The sequence below is a fragment of the Amblyraja radiata genome, chromosome 4 (genome assembly GCF_010909765.2).
Source record: "Amblyraja radiata isolate CabotCenter1 chromosome 4, sAmbRad1.1.pri, whole genome shotgun sequence".
In the NCBI taxonomy this organism is placed as follows: domain Eukaryota; kingdom Metazoa; phylum Chordata; class Chondrichthyes; order Rajiformes; family Rajidae; genus Amblyraja; species Amblyraja radiata.
This window is the reverse complement of record NC_045959.1, coordinates 97,377,705-97,397,253: the sequence shown is the minus strand read 5'-3', so window position 1 is coordinate 97,397,253 and position 19,549 is coordinate 97,377,705. Positions and strand designations below refer to the sequence as shown.

The 19,549-nt window shown below is 41.2% G+C and overlaps 1 protein-coding gene across 1 annotated transcript in view; it reads right to left on the bottom strand.

Annotated features, from left to right (window-relative positions):
* The window catches only part of fbxl2 (F-box and leucine rich repeat protein 2), a 111,055-nt gene that overhangs the window by 49,713 nt on the left and 41,793 nt on the right, over positions 1-19,549 (bottom strand). The window contains exon 8 of the mRNA XM_033019988.1: positions 4,434-4,560. Coding sequence (XP_032875879.1) covers positions 4,434-4,560 — 127 coding nt within the window. The remainder of the gene's footprint in view (positions 1-4,433; positions 4,561-19,549) is intronic.

The window sequence follows — 19,549 nt, the reverse complement described above, 5'->3', positions numbered from 1 at the left end:
ATTCACTTTCTTCACTGCCTGCTGTAGCTGCATGCTTACTTTCATTGACCGATGAACAAGGACCCCCAGATCCCGTTGTTCTTCCCCTTTTCCCAATTTGACACCATTTAGATAATTTGCCTTCTGCCTCTATTACTTGTGTATCTTGATGCCTATAAAGTAATTTAAACAAAAATGGTAACATTCTCAGCCACACACATCAATACAGTAAACCCTTGTTTTAATGGACCTCTTTATAACGGATTTTGGTTATCGTGTTAGAAACATAGAAAATAGGTGCAGGAGTAGGCCATTTGGCCCTTCGAGCCTGCACCGCCATTCAATGTGATCATGGCTGATCATACACAATCAGTACCTCGTTCCTGCCTTCTCTCCATAACCCTTGATTCATAAGTTCATAAGTTTTAGCAGAATAAGGCCATTAGGCCCATCAAGTTACATCACCATTCAATCATGGCTGATCTATTTCTCCCTCACAACCCCATTCCCCTGCCTTTGCCCCATAATCCCTTACACCCTTACTAATCAAAAATCTGTCAATCTCCGCCTTAAAAATACCAATCGACTTGGCCTCCAGAGCTATCTGTGGCATTTTGAGGATAGTTGGTATTTACATGCTGTATGGCTATGTGACACTCACCAGCATTGCTGAGAACGTTGAAGAGATTTGATGCAGGTGACTAATACTCGAAAATGAAAGAGAAACTTTCTAAATGGCTGAACGTCTAATAGCGATTTGACACAGATGTAAGGCGAATGGCAAGAGAACCAGGAATTATATATTTCTATTTAGTTACAGCTTGTGATTATGGCTGGGGAGCCAACATTTAGTGCCTACCTCTGATTACCTTTGAGAAGCCAGTGCTGAGCAGCTTCTTGAACCGCTGGTGAAGTCTATGTTGCATTTGTGGACATCTGAGTTTGCTACATCAGGACAAACTACCCTGCATCTGACATTACGCAGTAATTTTGGGGAAAGACTTCAGTCTGAACTAGCAGCTGGAAATTGTTCAATAGCAATGTTTTCTTAAAATGCCTGGAAATGCTTATTCATGTAGAAGAAAATGTTGAAACAATACAGCTGAGAGGAACGAGGGAGAAGGCAGGAACGGGGTACTGATTGGGGATGATCAGCCATGATCACATTGAATGGCGGTGCTGGCTCGGAGGGCCGAATGGCCTACTCCTGCACCTATTGTCTATTGTCTATTGAGTCCTTTCAGGTACAAGGAGCAAGCCTTTAGATTCCAATCAAAACTGTTTCTGTGTCAGAGGCATGCACCATTTGCAAAGAACGTTTTGCATCACAATAAGCGGTGATGTTAATCGTGCTTTGCGTTCTAATTGACACGGTTACTGCAACCTCCATCATGCTTTGAGGGGCATTCATTTACAAGCTACATTCCGCTAGCCCTAAGAGCTCCATCTAACTTTCTTTTGAAAGCATCCAGTGAATCGACCTCCACTGCCTTCTGAGGCAGAGAATTCCACAGATTCACAACTCTCTGGGTGAAAACGTTTTTCCTCATCTCAGTTCTAAATGACCTACCCCTTATTCTTAAACTGTGGCCCCTGGTTCTGGACTCCCCCTACATTGGGAATATGTTTCCTGCATCTAGCTTGTCCAATCCCTTAATAATTTTATTTGTTTCAGTCCGAGTTTGGTGTTTCACAGAATGACCATTGGGTGGATGGGACGAATGGTGTTTTTGAACCATTTTAGTTTAATTTAGTGTTACAGCGTGGAAACACTGAGTCTGTGCCGACCAGCGATCACCTGTAAACTACTTCTATCCTGCACACTAGGGACAATTCAGTGTGTAGGGTAGAACTACCGGAGTGGTTCTATATTTCCTCTCACATTGTAAAGACAAAGACATTGTGACGGGATGGGTTTGCCCCGGATGCTGCCCCCCCCCCCCCCCCCCACCATGCGGCCACAGGGGACCCCCGAGACCAGGATCGAACCCGGGCCAATGGGACCGCGAGGTAACATCTCCACCAGCGAGAAGTAAACCAACAACGCTGGAGGAAAACTGAGTGTCCTGGACTGAGGTCAGGATGTGGCACTGTAAGGTAGGAACTCTACCGTGGCGCCACTGTGCCGCCCCAAGGTATTGTGTATTTTGTGTCCTTTACTGTTTATTGTGTAGGGTATGTTTATTGAACGTTTACTGGTAATATACGGTTCATATTAACCCCCTCATTGGTTTATAGCAGACGTTTGGTAATAACCCCCAGTGCGGACCGTTATTGCGATGGTTTACTATAGTGAACAATCTCCAAGCTGCACTCTACTCTACCTTATTGGCATTACACGATAATTAAAAGTGTGCAATGTTTTACAACATGGTTGTCCAACAATGTCTGTATCAAAGAAAGGCTCGAGAAGAATTACACAAGAATAACTGTTATTCAACAGCCTCGCGGACTCCAAATTGAAAGTAAAATGAACCCTGCCTTACAGGTGTTTTTCCAATCATCTCAGCTTCTGGGATTGATCTTGGAGAATAAACAGGGCAGGAGCAGAATATTTGTTCTCCTCATTCCTGCTCTGCCATTCAACATCCAAGTTAATCTGCCACCTCAATGCTGCTTTCTTAACCATAGCATCAGATAAATAAAAACAAGTGTGATGTAGAAGAGAAAACTTGACAATATTTTAACAATCAGCACGGGAGCACCTCAAGGCTGCAAGCTCAGTCCCCTGCTGTACTCACTCTATACTCATGACTGTGTAGCCGGACATAGTGCGAACTCCATCATCAAGTTCGCCGACGACACCACTGTTGTGAGATGTATCACTGATGGGGACGAGTCAGAGTACAGAAGTGAATCGACCGATTGACCAAATGGTGCCAGCACAATAACCTGGCTCTCAACACCAGCAAAACCAAGGAACTGATTGTGAACTTCGGAAGGGGTAGGATAGGGACCCACAATCCCGTTTATATAGATGGTGGAAAGGGTCAAGAACTTCAAATTCCTGGGCGTGCATATTTCAGAAGATCTCTCCTGGTCCCAGAACACTGATGCAATCATAAAGAAATCATCAGCACCTCTACTTCCTGAGAAGATTACGGAGAGTCGGTAGAAGTTACAGGAGCCTGAAATCTACAAGATCCAAGTTCAGGAACAGCGACCTCCCCTCAGCCATCCGACTATTAAACACAACTTCAAACAAACTCTGAACTATAACAGCCTATTGCACTTTATCGGTTTATTTATGTGTATGTATATATATATTCTATGGTATATGGACACACTGATCTGATCTGTATTTATGCCTACAATATTCTGTTGTGCTGCAGCAAGCAAGAATTCTATTGTCCTATCTGGGACACATGACAATAAACTCTCTTGACTCTTGACTTGACTTGACTTGAGATCTGTGGTGTTGTAGTTTGTTTTTCTGCATGGTGGTTACCTATAAATAAGATCATAAGTGATAGGAACAGAATTAAGCCATTCAGTCCATCAAGTCTACTCTGCCATTCAATCATGGCTGATCTATCTGTCCCTCCTAATCCCATTCTCCTGCCTTCTCCCCATAACCTCTGGCACCCATACTAATCAAGAATCTATCTATCTCTGCCGTAAATATATCTATTGGCTGCCTCCACAGCCGTCTGTGGCAAAGAAGTCCATAGATTCACCACCCACTGACTAAAGAAATTCCTCCTCAAATCCTTCCCAAAAGAAGCTCCTTTAATTCTGAGGCTATGACCTCTAGTCCTAGACTCCTCCACTAAATAGGCTCAACAGTTGGAAAGAGTTGTTTAATCCATAACATAATCTGTTATTGATTGAAGTACTGTTTCTGATTGTTGATGATTCAACTACCCCAGTGGCTCTGATGCTGATTAGTAGGATAATCCTGAGGTAGTGGTTGAATGACGACTTCTTTCTCCTTAAAAGATTTCAAACATTTTTGAGCAACCTTTTAAAGCACTATAAATTGTTCCTAAAGAGACTAATCAAAATTAGAATAACAAAATTGGCCACTGAATAGAAATTATATTAATTTTAAAGTGTCATCAATGACAAAACTTGAGAATGAGTACATTGGGATGGTCAACTTTGTAGACGGAATAAAGAAAATAGATGCTTAAAGTTACACAGAAAATTGAAACACTTGTCTAAATTACCACAAATATTGAAAGAAACAAGGCACGTGCTAATGAGAAAGAATGAATATGACAAACATCTTAAAGGAAGAGAACGGATGCAAACACTGGAAGTGATACTAGTATGACAGCGTTAGAGGAATCAAGTGACTTTCCAGGGTTTGTACAAGATTCACAAAATGTACAGTTCTTTAGTCATAGCCTCTCATGATATGGCAATGCATTTGTTTGTTTATGAAGTTTGAATGAATGGATGAGGAAGAACATAATTTATAGTAAAACAATTGGTGAATGAAAATTACCAACCTGAGTGCACCCTCTTAAAAACATGGCCTTCAGACCACTGCATCCTCCCACTAGAGCCTCTATCCCATCCTTGGTCACCTGATCACACCAGGAAATGTTTAAATGCTCAAGGTTTCGATTGCCCTCACTGAAAGGCAAAAACAGATGCAGTTCAGCAAAGGTTTAATATATTTTATAAACTTAAAAGTTAATTGATGCCTCAAATTAAGTTATTAAACCATACAATATGTTTCTTAAAATCACTTCTTGACCACTTTGCGATGTTAGCAATGCTTTAAACAATAAATTCTATTGATGGCTTCTGACAACATCAAAACACAATTGTATTGCTACCATCTGGTGACAAAAATAGGATTTTGTCTCCTTGGTTTTACATGTCGCTAACAATATGAGGTAAATCTGTATTGTATGAAACTGCTAATAAATGTTTTGTTTTGTGACAAAATAGCACCCTTAGTCAGGATCAAACACAAGTCTCTGGCACTGTAAGGCAGCAACTACCACTGCACTGCCTTGCCTGTCAGGCATTGACTTTGGTGATGCTGGATTGACAGAACCTCCGGAATTTTAGATGTTATTCTAATTAATCTTCCAACTCACTTCTAACTTTTTAAAGATATTACACGGTAGTAGAATACATTTTCCACTGTACCCTGTAAATTTAATGGGAGTATGAAAAACCAAAATTGTTAAATTTCAAGTGCAAATGGAATCCAGTGAATTCTAAGAAAGCATAAGAACTGGGGCCCCAATGTGTTCATGGGTAAAGCAGGGTACAATGAGCTTGGTGCCGAACCATCTGAACAATCAGATAGCGATTACTGGAGCTTCACTGTACTTCCATCTTAGTCATTTGCTGCCAAAAGTTTGATTAAAAACCTCCATTAAAGTATTTTACATAAATCATCATGCTGAGATACTGGGGAGAGAACTAAAGCAATGTGGGCAGGGGAAGGTTGTTCAGCCTCCAAGCCTGCTCCTCCATTCAACAAGATCATCTTTGGCCTTCCGTCTCAACACCTTTTTTCTAACTCATCTCCATAATTCTCATTCTTTCTGATATCCAGAAATATACCCATCTCTACTTCAAACCTGAATAATGAACGAGCCTTCACAGCTCAGTGGGTAGAGAATTCCAAAGATTCTTTCTCTGACAGAAGAAACATGTTCCCTCTTTTCAGTTTTAAATGGCCCACCCTTATTTTAAGACCAAGAGCCCCAGTGGGGCAAAACATCTTTCTTGTGTTGAAACATCTAAAATACTTAGAGGGCTCAGAGGTTATTTCCCTTTTCTCTGAATGTCAGAGGACAGAGGGCCAACTAGTTCAGCCTGTCCTCATGTGACAAATACACCATCCCAGGAACCACCAGCCTGGTTACTCTTCATTGCATTTTCTCTTTAATCTTTATCTCCATTCTTAGATAAGAGGACTAAAATTATAAATAATATTACAGGCACAGATTGTCCCAGTCCTTCAAGTCTACTTGAAATCTGTGAACCAATAAGAGGCAATTCATTGATGAATCCACAATTTGCTAATATTAACACGCACAAAAAGTTTCTATTCAAGCTTCTATTCTATTCTAGGATGGAACTGCAGATGCTGATTTACACCGAAGATAGGATAAAATGCTGGAGTAACTAAGCTCACAGGCAGCATCACTGGATAGAAGGATTGGGTGACGTTTCAGCTAGAGACCTTTCTTCAGACCAATGGGTGACGTTTAAGGCTGAGACCCTTCTTTAGACCTGAAGAAGACCGTTCTCTTCGCTACTCCTTGGTTCACTCATCCCTTCCCATCCAAACCACCCCCTCCCAGGTACTTCCCCGGTTGCAGGGGATGTAACACCTATTCCTATACCTCCTCCCCTGCCTCCATCCAGAGACCGCAGCTGTCCTTCCAGGTGAGACAGAGGTTCACTTGCACTTCCTCTAACCTCATCTACTGCATCTGGTGTTCCTGATGTGCCTTCTGCACATCAGCAAGACCAAGTGCAGAAATGGTCACTGAACACTTGCGCTCAGTCAGCCAAGGCCTGCTGAATCTTCCGGTTGCTAACCACTTTAACACCTCTTCCCATTCCAACCTTACTGTCCTGGGCCTCTTCCATTGCCAGATTGAGGCCATACGCAAATTGGTAGAACAGCACCTCATATTCCGCTTGCAGCTCAACGATGTGAACATTGAATTCCCCAATTTTAGGAAACAGCTAATAAACCCCGCTCTCCCCCTCTCCTTTCTTCTCCACATAACCGGATCTCCCCCTCCTCTCTCTCCTCCACGATTCCTGCTCTCCCCTCCACTTACCTCTCTACCCCCCACCCCCTGTGCCGTACCTAGACGCGCACGTATTTCTCCCCTCCCCCTCCATTCCTTCCTCTGGATTCACAATTCGCAACTCTTCACTTTTGACTCACATCTTTTCTCTTCCATCTCAGGCCTTTGTCTAACCATCTGCCTATCAAACCCGCCCCCCCCCCCCCCCGCTTGTGTTAATCTATTACCTGCCCCTCCTCTAGCTTTCTTCTGATCTCCAATCAGTCTGAAGAAGAGTCCTGACCCGAAATGTCACCCATCCATGTTCTCCAGGGTTGCTGCCTGATCTGCTGAGTTCCTCCAGCACTTTGTCTTTTTTTCGTACATTTTTCAATTAACTGTTTGGGATTGAATTTAAGTGGCAAATGAAAGAACATTATTTCTTCCAGTGATAAGAGTAAATGTAGATGCTGTTGAAAATATAGTAAAAAATTTTGATTAAAAAGAATGCTCCATAATAACAAGGGTCTGAAGAAGGGTTTCGGCCCGAAACGTTGCCTATCTCCTTCACTCCATATATGCTGCTGCACCCGCTGAGTTTCTCCAGCATTTTTGTGTACCTCCATAATAACAATGTGATTATAACCATAAGCAATTTTCTTATATTGGTCTTTGGGTTCATATTCCGTAAAATAACTTTTTATGTTTCAGTGACACAAAAATAATAAGCTGGAGGGAATTGTTAAGATCTAAACCACAATTGAATGAATTCGATTAAAGGAACATTTTGACAAAGAACATTAGAAACAGATTATAAAAAAAGATGTGCAGAAGAGTCAGTCTTACAGCACAGAAACAGGCTCTTCAGCCCAAAGTGTTTAAGCCAACCATCAAATACTCTTCGGCACAACACCCATTTCTTAGCATTTGCTCCATAGCCTTCTGTGCCGTGGCAATTTAAGAGCTCGTCTAGAGACATTATAAGTGCATGAGAATACTATCCACTTGGGTAGTTTGTTTCACATTCCAACCATGGGTGGAAATCCCGGGGGGGGGGGGGGGGGACAAAGGGGACACATTTATTGAGAGGTGGGAACAATCCTCCCCATGTTTTGTAATCCGGATTTTGAAATTCGGTGGAAAGAAAAATGTTAAAAATCTCCGCTATCTGCGGCAGTGGGGGTGGGACTGATGATTGAGGGCGCCGATTGGACGAGAGAGACGGCAGTCAGCAGGCAGTGGTGGGGGACATGATGATTTAGCGCGATGATTGGAGGAGGGAGGTGTAAGGGGGTGAGAAGTAAGGGGGTGGGACTGAGGATAGAGCGCTGTGATTGGAGGAGGGAGACGTCCGGGTGAAGCAAAGATCACAGAGCGGAGCATGAATCGGCCTGTTCGCGGGGACTTTCACCCGGAGCGGCTTAAAATCAGCCGCGGGATCTTCCACAGACACGCGGTCAAATTGCTGCATCGAGGCGATCGAGGCTCCCGATGTTGAAGCCCCCGCCGGGCGATGGAAGATCCCGTGGCCGATATTAAGCTGCGCCGGGCGATGATAGGCCCTGTGAACCGGCCGATCGAAGTCCCACGATTCGGAGCGGACGAAGCTGCTGTTGCTGGAGTTCAGAGTCGGTCCCCAACCAGGTCAACCCCCGATGTTACCGTCCACAGGGCCCACGGCTGAAGCCTCGCACGTGTGTGTGTGCGCGCATGCGCGTGCGGGCACCAAGAAATTGTGTCCCTCCCCCATGTTTTGATAACGATTTCCACCCCTGATTCCAACCATCCTCTAGGTTAAAAAAATCCTCAGGCTCTCTCTAAATTTCTACTGTCTTACCTAAACTCTCTGCTTTTAAACACCTCTTCACAATTAAACAGCATTATCCTGAATCCGAAAACTAGTCAGAGTATGAGAGATAATCAGTATGAAACAAGTCCCTCGGCCCATCACTTCTGTGCTGACCAAGTTGGCATTCTGGGCTTGGCCCATTTGCCTGCATTTGGCCCACAGCTCTCTAAACTTTTCATACATCTGTCCAAATGCCTTTTAAAAGTTGTCATTATATCTGCTATAGCTTCGCCTGGGAGCTCTTTCCAGAAATTGACTATCATCTAAGTGAAAAGCTGTCCTTAAATCCCACTCTACTCACCTTAAGCCTATACCCTCTTGTTTTAGAATCCTCTAACCTGGGAAAAAGACTGCGAGCTTTCAGCCCCCCTCCCCCCCAGAGTAGAGTTTAAAACTAGGGGGCATAACTTTAAAGTGAGAGGGGAAAGACCTGAGGGGTAAGTGTATCCACACAGGGAGTGGTGTGTATGTGGACCAAATTGCCAGAGTAAGTGGGAGGAGGAAAGTACAATTACAAAGTTTAAAATACATTTGGACAGGTATGTGGATAGGTTTAGAAGGAAATGGGTCAAACACAGCAAATGAGATTAACTCCGTTAGATACCTTGGTTGGCATGGAGGCATTAGGCCAAAAAGTTTCCACGCTGTATAATTCCAAGACTAAGTTTGGTAGCAATGGTAATCATTATCTTTAAAAGGTTCTTATGCTGTTAATTGCATGATCTGAACCTTTGGGCTAAATTTAATAGACAATTAAAATGTAGAAATGGCAGATGGAGTTTAATCCAAGCAAGTGCACTTTGGGAGGTCAAATGTAAGGCAATTAATAGCATGACCCTAAACACCAGTGATGTACACACAGAGATCTTGGGGTTCAAGTACAAAACTCCTTGAAAGTTGTAACACAAGTAGTTAGAATGATAAACAAGGCATATGGTAGGCTTACTTTCATAGGCAGGGGCATTGAGTATAAGAGTCAGGAAGTCATGAAGCAGCTTTATAGGACTTTGGTTAGGCCACATTTGAAGTATTGCATACAGTCCTGGGTCCAGTACAGGAAGGGTATGGAGATTTTGGAAAAGAGTGCAGAGGAGATTTACCAAAGGATGTCAAATTAGGGGGTATTAAATACACAGAACAATTGGACAGACTTGGATTGTTTTCCCTGGAATCCCAGAGGTTGCGGGGAGACTTGATTAAAGTATATAAAATTATCAGAGGCATAGATAGGACAGACAGTCAGAACCTTTTTCTTAGGATGAAAAAAATCAAATACAAGAGGGCATAGCTTAAAGGTTAGAGGGGCCAAGTATAAACGCAGGGCTGCCAACATTGGGTGAGAGTTGGGAGTGAGAAATTGCGAGAGACCAAGTCCGAGGGAGCGTAGTGACCGGTGGGGGTGGGTGGGATGGGAGGGGGGTATGGGAGGGGGGTATGGGAGGGGGATGTCCCCCCCCTCTAATTGGTATGGAGCTTTTGCATTGTTCAGCTTGAAATTGTGCAATCTGGTGCATACTGTAGTGAGTCTTTTAACTTACACTTGAATGCAATATTTATGCTTTAAATTGGATTATCTATGAATAAGGTTAGGCTAAATTACATTCCTAATTACATTCCACAGTAGAGCCAGGCTCTGATCAACAGGTGATTCATGTATGGAAATCAGATTATAATCAAACACTTGGCCCATGTTGACCAACCTGGGTATCACTGCACACCTGTTACTGCTCCTGACCCTGACTCCAGTTGCATACCTTCTCTCATTCCTGACCCTGAGTCCAGCCTTACACCTGGCCCCCTATTCTACCCTAATCATAGCTGCTAACCTGCTTAGGTCCCCAGTGCTGAACACTCCCATTGTCCCAGCTTTGGCTGCACACCTAGTACCATTCCAGACCTTGACTCTGGATGCACACTTGGCCTTTCTCCTAGCCCCTCTGCACTGACAATATATCTGGCCCACACATAAAGCCCCATATCTGACGCCCTGGACTTAACCTATTACGTCAAGTCCACAGATGCTTATCTAATGCGGTAATCTTTTATGCGGCACTTCACAGCCCAAATTTTGTATAACAAAATTTGCTACATCCATTGGCTTCCTTGTTATCTAACATGCTAGTTACTTTGTCAAATAAGTCATCAATTGATTGAACACAATTTCTCATCCATAAAATTATACTCACTCAGCTGTATAAGTATTCTGTTACCATTTCCTTCATTTTCCTAACCAACTGTCCAGAAGTCATTTTCACCCCCAATATTTTCAGTATTTTGCTGTCTTCCTCTCAGCTGGGACTTTTCCGAAATGCAAAGTCCAATAACTATATATACAAGCAATATTATTCTATTAAATGTGATCTTGAGAGTACATAATATTTTCTGTGGTATTCATAACACAACAATGATCATATAGCCGCACAGAAATAGATCCATCAGCCCAACTGATTCATGCTGGTTAAAGTACTTACCTGAGCTGGTCCCATTTGCCTGCATTTGGCTCATATTACAGAAGGTTCCTGTCCAAGTTCCTATCCAAATATTTTTAAACATTGTAATTAAACCCACCTCTACTACTTCACCTGGCAGGTTTTTTTTTTCATCTACCACCAATCTCTATGTGAACAAAATGTCCCTCAGGTCCCTTTTAAATCTGTCCCCTTTCGCCTTAAACCTATACCCCCGAGTTTTAGATTTCTCCACCCAGGGGAAAAAACGTTGACCATCCATCGAGAGTACATGAAGTCTTCTAGCTTGGGTAAGAAACAAGGAAGCTTTGTGATCATAACCTTGGCAATGATGGACAATCAAACTAGCCTCTAGCATGAAGGAGTACCAAAGAAAGCAACAGATCAAAGAATAAAGAATGCAGCTTCCAATAGCACAATTTCAATGAAATAAAGTTAGTGAAAGACAGCTATTTAATAATTAAGAATGAACTGTTATTTTTCAGACTGGTAAGGATGAAAAGTAATGCTGGATAAATATTTTCCCTTTTGCAACTTGACAGGTGTCATTTGGAGGAGTTTTAGCTGGCAAATGCTGCAAGCACGAATAAAAACCTCATCCAGAGGTTAGGGGGTGGATTTCAAATGGCGTAAAAGACACTGAGGATAAGTGCAAAATTGTTCTACTCAGGTTAAATTGGTTTCCAACTGCACAGCAATTTTACTCTGTTGTGTAAAAGATTTTCTAAGCCTAGATTCTCTCCAAAAGCTGTACAGTAAAAGATAATAAAATGCAAAACAACTACTTGTATTCCAATGCAATAAATGAGCATCACATAACAGAACAACTCCTTGCAAGACTCCAGCATCACGCTGAATCAGCAACTCTGCTTCTCTCCCTTATAATTTCCAACATAATCAATACCTCAATATTTTACGTTTATATTACACATAGAATGGCCAAAAATCAAAGCTAGTTTTAATCCCAAAAGGATTACAAGAATCTATCTATATTACTAAAACTCTGTTCTTGACCGGTTTTGGCCATCTGTGCTGCGATTTCCGAGAGAACGCCGCCACCTACGGCCGTCATTTTTGGCCACCTTGCTCAGAGCCCCCCTCCGCCGCATGTGTGCCGAGGATTTTTCCCCGTCGATTAAAAATGAGAGATATTAATGTGTTTACAAAATTCCCCATTCTCTCTGCTGCCCCCGCTGGCGGCAGGGGGGAGGAACTATAAAACCAGGAAGTGGTGTGCCACAGTCTCTTCAAGATAGAGGAAGGCAGAGGGTCACGTTTCTCTGAGCTGTGAATAACACTGAACACATGGCAACTCAAATGTAAGTGTCCTTAATGGTTCTAAAATGCTTGCAGAATGTGTCTATTGGTCCTAAAATGTTTGCAAAAAGTGTCTATTGGTTCTAAAATGTTTGCAAAAAGTGTCTCTTTTGGTTCTACAATGCTTGCAGAATGTGTCTATTGGTTCTAAAGCTTGCAAAAAAAGTGTCTATTGGTTCTAAAGCTTGCAAAAAAATGTCTAGTGGTTCTAAAGCTTTCAAAAAATGTCTATTGGTTCTAAAGCAATCTAAAAAAGTGTCTATTGGTTCTAAAGCTTGCAAAACAATGTATTGGTTCTAAAGCTTGCAAAAAAATGTCTATTGGTTGTAAAGCTTGCAAAAAAATGTCTATTGGTTCTAAAGCTTGCAAAAATATGTCTATTGGTTGTAAAGCTTGCAAAAAAAGTCTATTGGTTCTAAAGCTTGCATAAAAAGTGTCTATTGGCTCTAAAGCTTGCAAAAAAAGTATCTATTGGTTCTAAAGCCTGCAAAAAAAGTGTCTATTGGTTCTAAAGCTTCAAAAAAAGTGTATTGGTTCTAAAGCTTGCAAAAAAATTGTCTATTAGTTCTAAAGCTTGCAAAAAAATGTCTATTGGTTCTAAAGCTTGCAAAAAAATGTCTATTGGTTCTAAAGCTTGCAAAAAAATGTCGATTGGTTCTAAAGTTTGAAAAAAATGTCGATTGGTTCTAAAGCTTGCAAAAAAATGTCTATTGGTTCTAAAGCTTGCAAAAAAATATCTATTGGTTCTAAAGCTTGCAAAAAAAGTGTCTATTGGTTCTAAAGCTTGCAAAAAAAGTGTATTGGTTCTAAAGCTTGCAAAAAAATGTCCATTGGTTCTAAAGCTTGCAAAAAGTGTCTCCATTGGTTCTAAAGCTTGCAAAAATATGTCTATTGGTTCTAAAGCTTGCAAAAAAATGTCTATTGGTTCTAAAGCTTGCAAAAAAATGTCTATTGGTTCTAAAGCTTGCAAAAAAATGTCTATTGGTTCTAAACCTTGCAAAAAGTGTCTCCTTTGGTTCTAAAGCTTGCAAAAAGTGTCTCCATTGGTTCTAAAGCTTGCAAAGTGTCTCCATTGGTTCTAAGCTTGCAGAAATATGTCTATTGGTTCTAAAGCTTGCAAAAAAAGTCTCTATTGGTTCTAAAGCCTGCATAAAAAGTGTCTATTGGTTCTAAAGCTTGCAAAAAAGTGTCTATTGGTTCTAAAGCTTGCAAAAAGTGTCTCCATTGGTTCTAAGCTTGCATAAATATGTCTATTGGTTCTAAAGCTTGCAAAAAAGTCTCTATTGGTTCTAAAGCCTGCATAAAAAGTGTCTATTGGTTCTAAAGCTTGCAAAAAGTGTCTATTGGTTCTAAAGCTTGCAAAAAGTGTCTCTGTTGGTTCTAAGCTTGCAAAAATATGTCTATTGGTTCTAAAGCTGGCAAAAATATGTCTATTGCTTCTAAAGCTGGCAAAAATATGTCTATTGGTTCTAAAGCTTGCAAAAAAAGTTATATTGGTTCTAAAGCTTGCAAAAAATGTCTATTGGTTCTAAAGCTTGCAAAACAATGTCTATTGGTTTAAAGCTTGGATGTGGCTTGAAGTTGAAAGGCACTACTTACTGCAGATGGTGGCTTGAGTGCAATGGCTTGAAATTAAAATGCATTACTTACTGCAAATGGGGGCGTGGGTGCATTGGCTTGAAGTTGAAAGGCACTACTTACTGCAAATGGTGACATGAAGTTGAAAGGCACCTCTTACTGCAAATGGTGGCATGAAGTTGAAAGGCACTATTACTGCAAATGGTGGCTTGGTTGCTTTGGCTTGAAGTTGAAAGGCACTACTTACTGCAAATGGTGGCTTGGGTGTGGCTTGAAGTTGAAAGACACCACTTACTGCAAATGATGGCTTAGATGTGGCTTGAAGTTGAAAGACACCACTTACTGCAAATGGTGGCATGAAGTTGAAAGGCACTATTACTGCAAATGGTGGCTTGGTTGCTTTGGCTTGAAGTTGAAAGGCACTACTTCCTGCAGATGGTGGCTTGGGTGCTTTGGCTTGAAGTTGAAAGGCACCTCTTACTGCAAATGGTGGTTTGGGTGTTGCTTGAAGTTGAAAGACACCACTTACTGCAAATGATGGCTTGGGTGTGGCTTGAAGTTGAAAGACACTACTTACTGCAAATGATGGCTTAGATGTGGCTTGAAGTTGAAAGACACCACTTACTGCAAATGGTGGCATGAAGTTGAAAGGCACTATTACTGCAAATGGTGGCTTGGTTGCTTTGGCTTGAAGTTGAAAGGCACCACTTACTGCAAATGGTGGCATGAAGTTGAAAGGTACTACTTACTGCAAGATGGTGGCTTGGGTGCTTTGGCTTGAAGTTGAAAGGCACCTCTTACTGCAAATGGTGGCTTGGGTGTGGCTTGAAGTTGAAAGGCACTACTTACTGCAGATGATGGCTTGGGTGCAATGGCTTGAAGTTAAAATGCATTACTTACTGCAAATGGACGCGTGGGTGCATTGGCTTGAAGTTGAAAGGCACTACTTACTGCAAATGGTGGCTTGGTTGCTTTGGCCTGAAGTTGAAAGGCACTACTTACTGCAAATGGTGGCTTGGATGCAATGGCTTGAAGTTAAAAGGCATTACTTACTGCAAATGGTGGCTTGGGTGCATTGGCTTGAAGTTGAAAGGCACCACTTACTGCAAATGGTGGCATGAAGTTGAAAGGTACTACTTACTGCAAATGGTGGCTTGAAGTTGAAAGGCACTACTTACTGCAAATGGTGGCTTGGGTGCATTGGCTTGAAGTTGAAAGGCACCTCTTACTGCTAATGGTGGCTTGGGTGTGGTTTGAAGTTGAAAGCCACTACTTACTGCAAATGGTGGCGTGGGTGCATTGGCTTGAAGTTAAAAGGCACTACTGTAAATGCACTTCCTGTTTGCACTGTATATTGATTTTAGATAAAACGCTACCACTTACGGCTGTGATTTCCGGCCATCTTACTCAGTCCCCCTCCGCTGAGCAGGTGCAGATAATTCTTCCCATCAATGAAAAATAAAAGTGTTATTAGCTTTTTTTTTAATGTTGAGAATCTCTCTCCTGTCAATCACTCCATGAAAGCCACACCTTTTCCGGTGGGGGGGGGGGGGGTTATAAAACACGGAAATGTGGGTGTGGCTCAGTCTCTGCAAGATGGAGGAGGGAGAGGTCACGACTCGCTGCCTTTAGTGGCTTTGCACCCTACTTCAAATGGTATGAAACTGCACTTGAATTTGGTGGCCTTGCACCCTGCTAGAAGTGGTAAGAAACTGCACTTGAATTTGGTGGCCTTATACCCTGCTTGAAATAGAATTTCAAGGATTAGCCGTGATTCAACTACCAGCCCACCAGCCGTGAGTGAGTGAGTTGCCAGCACAACAGGCTTGATTGACTGAGACGCCAGCCCAAGAATCCATTTGGCGCACAATTTGCATACTAGCCCTCTGGAAACCAGTCCCTTCAGCCCACAACACCCTTAATAGCGCTCCAGAAAGCCCCCCCCCCCCCCAACTGGCCACCAATATTAGAATTGGTGGAATATTGCGTTGGATGACCAGCCCTCCTGTGTGATGCTGGGACCCAACGGGTCCCACTTAGTCTAGTATTTCATAAAATCCTAAAATATGAAGATTATTCCCTGAGTAATTTACTGATCTTAACAGGGCAAGTAAAGGTTGTCTCTGTAGGAGAAGAATTAAAAAAATCATTTCGCAGTCTAGTATATTAAAAGAAAAAATAAATCCAAGACAAAAAACATTTTAATGCATACCAGGAAAAATCCTCCAGAGCAACAATTTTCCAACCATTAATAATCTTAGAATATACATAATTATAAATATTCCTAGATCAACCCTCAAGTTTACACTTTATTATTCAACTAAACAGTTTGCCTATTTTAATTGTAAAGGAATTAGTATTTATTGCATCTGGGAAAGGGACGCAATCTTAATAGAAAAAAATACCATGACTATGTACTATGACCAAAGGAAAGTGATTCAGTACAACTCTCTAAAACCCAGCAAATGGTTGCAGTCCATTTTAATATCATATTTGTTTGAACATAGTGGGAAGGTGAATAATGAATGAGCTACAATCTCCAGTGTAAACTCACTTACACAAGTCATCAAAATAGTATTCAATAAATATACTTTCCTCGGATCTCACTATATTGAATTCAATTTAAAAATAGTGCAATTTATAAGTAGTGCAAAAGTCTTCACAGAAGCATGATTCAGGCAGTTCTGCTACAATGCAATAGTTGTATTCCTAAGAAACCTTGTGTGTGAGCAAAAAATGTGTAAAACAATTACAATGAGAAAAATGGGGACATGTGCTAAAGAGATCTGTAAAAAACATTCTCCCCCCACCCCACCAAGGATTTTCAAAAATAACGGTCTTTTTAATAGCTACGAGTTTATTTTTGGTACAAAGGCTGTATGTTATATTATATAAAGCATATAGTTGCACAAGTGTCAATAGAAGCAATTATTGTCAATTTAATCGGCTGTTATTAAGAGATAATGATGTTTGACTACTGCGGGTGGGTTAGAGAGGGAGGGAGGGTGGGGGGTGTTGGTAGATGGAAAGTTTATTTTCAGTACACTGTGTCGTCGTCGTCCCCCCCAAGACAGCTCTCCTTTCTGCTGCTAACTCATACCAAGTCCTGTTCAACCCATAATCTGTGTTTTTGAAAACAAATTCAAGCTATAGTTTCTCATATTACCCTTGCAAAGTTATTTTGAAATACTTAATACTTCACTTTTTACCCTTTCTTTGGTTGGTATTCCCACTTAAAACACATTGGAATAGGAGCAAATCAATATTCAGCATCTACCAATCAGGACTGTGGAGTCAAAGTCGTCGAGTCGGAGCAATTTTGGTGCTGCTGGAGTCGGAGTCGGTAAAAAAGTCCCGACTCTGACTCTGACCTCAACATAAATTTCAGAGACTACGTAAATGGGAAAAAATCCCACTTTTTAAACATACCGCACACTTTATTTCCACCCGAGAGAATAAGAAATCACATCGGTGCTGCCATCTGGCTGCAGAACGACGAGAAACAAAAGGTAAACATTTAGCTCATACCTGTGGCCATAATTTAATATATTTAATAAATTATAATTTAACTCAATGGAATTTTAATTTTGTCATAGTCCTATATGGTTTCTTTTTCTTTTAGCATAATGAATTATGTTTATCAAGAATAAACAATTTTTAAAAAAGCCACAATAGCACAGCTACAACCATTAGACTAAAAACTTTAAGGACATGGGTTTAAAAGGCAGCCTGATGATTCATGTTGTTCTTATGAAGTGCCATCTTGTGTAATGTCATCATAGCAGATTTAGAATGATTATACCTAGGAGTCGGGGTCGGAGTCGGAGTTCGGATACACAAGAAATCAAGGAGTCGGGTGTTTTGGGTAACGACTCCACCGCCCTGCTACCAATGCCCATGACCATTGCCAAGACAGTTTTCCCATGTCTGGCACCAAACTGGATACAATATTGCCCACCCCACTCTGATCTGCCTGTGGCCAACAGCACTGCCACAATGAGGCGCAATACAAACATCTTTTGCAAACATCCAAACTCAATATTTAATTCTGTACCTTCAGCGAATTCGCTTTGGGTATAATAGACTGGCCATTTCTACTGCAAGTTGTCCACCTGTGGTACTGGCTCAGTCTACCTCAATGAGCAAAGCTAATAGCCTTGTCCGATGGCTCTGTATCCCATAACCTTCTAAAAGTTATTTTGTTCATATTCACATAACTGCCATCATTTCTTAGCTCCCTTCACTTTACAACTTCCCTCATTATCATTACAACAACCAGTCTCCCACCCTACATTCTCTGCAATTTAAAACTAACTAGTCTTTATTTATACAATTTTTATAAAGGGCCAATCATCTGAAAAAAAATATTTTCAACAGATGCTACCCGAGTTCCTTGCATTTTCTGTCCATATTTCAATCTTAAATTAAGGAGTCAGCCATTCATTATGGATGAGAAAAAAAATGTCTTCATCTAGTGGATACGCAGATAATTCCCAGGATTTACCAAGAGCCATGGAGTGTCAGTCACTGACTATATTCAAGACAGAAATAGTTTAGAATTTTAGATACGAAGAGAATCAATGGATGCGAGATTTGTGACGAAAGGTGGCACTGAGATAAAAGATTAGTCATAACCTTCTGAAATATGAAAAAGGAACAGGTGGACCAAATAATCTACAACTATTTCTCTTTCTTGTATTTTTTTCCATCACCTATGATATAGCAATTCATGATTTCTCTTAGATTTTTCCACTCTCTCCACTTACATTTACCGTTTCACTATTTTTCATGCAGATTTAGCTTCATCTGCTACATCAATGTCCCCGTGTCAAAATTCTCGATCTCATACATTCTCCGCAACATCTTCTAGTCCAGCTTCGCTATCCAACCTCCCATGTGACCTTTCAATTTTGTCCTACGTATGCTTTCTGCTCACCAGCGAGCATGTCAAAGAGTTCAGCTGATTCCATCTTATTATTTTGAATCCCCTTCTGCATTGTTATCGCTCGCCTCATTGGAACCTTGTTACAAATTAGTGCCCATTCTCCCACGTGGGATATTGTTGCATTAAGGATAGAAAAGAAATGCAGTGATAATCATTAGTTTCACTAACTGAATTATTCTAAAACTGAACACTAGATGACAGCAAACACAGCAAGTTTCATTCAAACTCACCCAGCCACTTTCCATCTGAAGGGCAGCTCCTATGAAGCTCATACTTCCATGAACTAAAATCTTTTGAGTCTGTTGGATTTAAAATCATTTACTTAGGTGGATAAATTAAGCACAATTTTACCACATCCTCCTAATTCATCCTGCTTTATTTACTCCAATACAGCTCATTGTCTTTTCCGGATCCAGAAAAAGTAACAGAACACTTAGCAGACAAGATACTCCACGATTAATAAAAGATGAAATGTATCTATTTGACTACAGCACCATGTGAACCTAGCATCAGTTAGGCAAGAGGACAAAAAGTAACTAACAATCTTCATCTTCAAGGACAATGCACTGGATCATCAGAAAAAGACATAGGAAAGTCTCTGAAAAAGATAAATAATCCTTGCCCTGAAGGAAATTCACCGCAATATAAAACATCGGATCAACTCGTGTACCTGGAGAATCTCTCCCTTTGAACAAGTGAT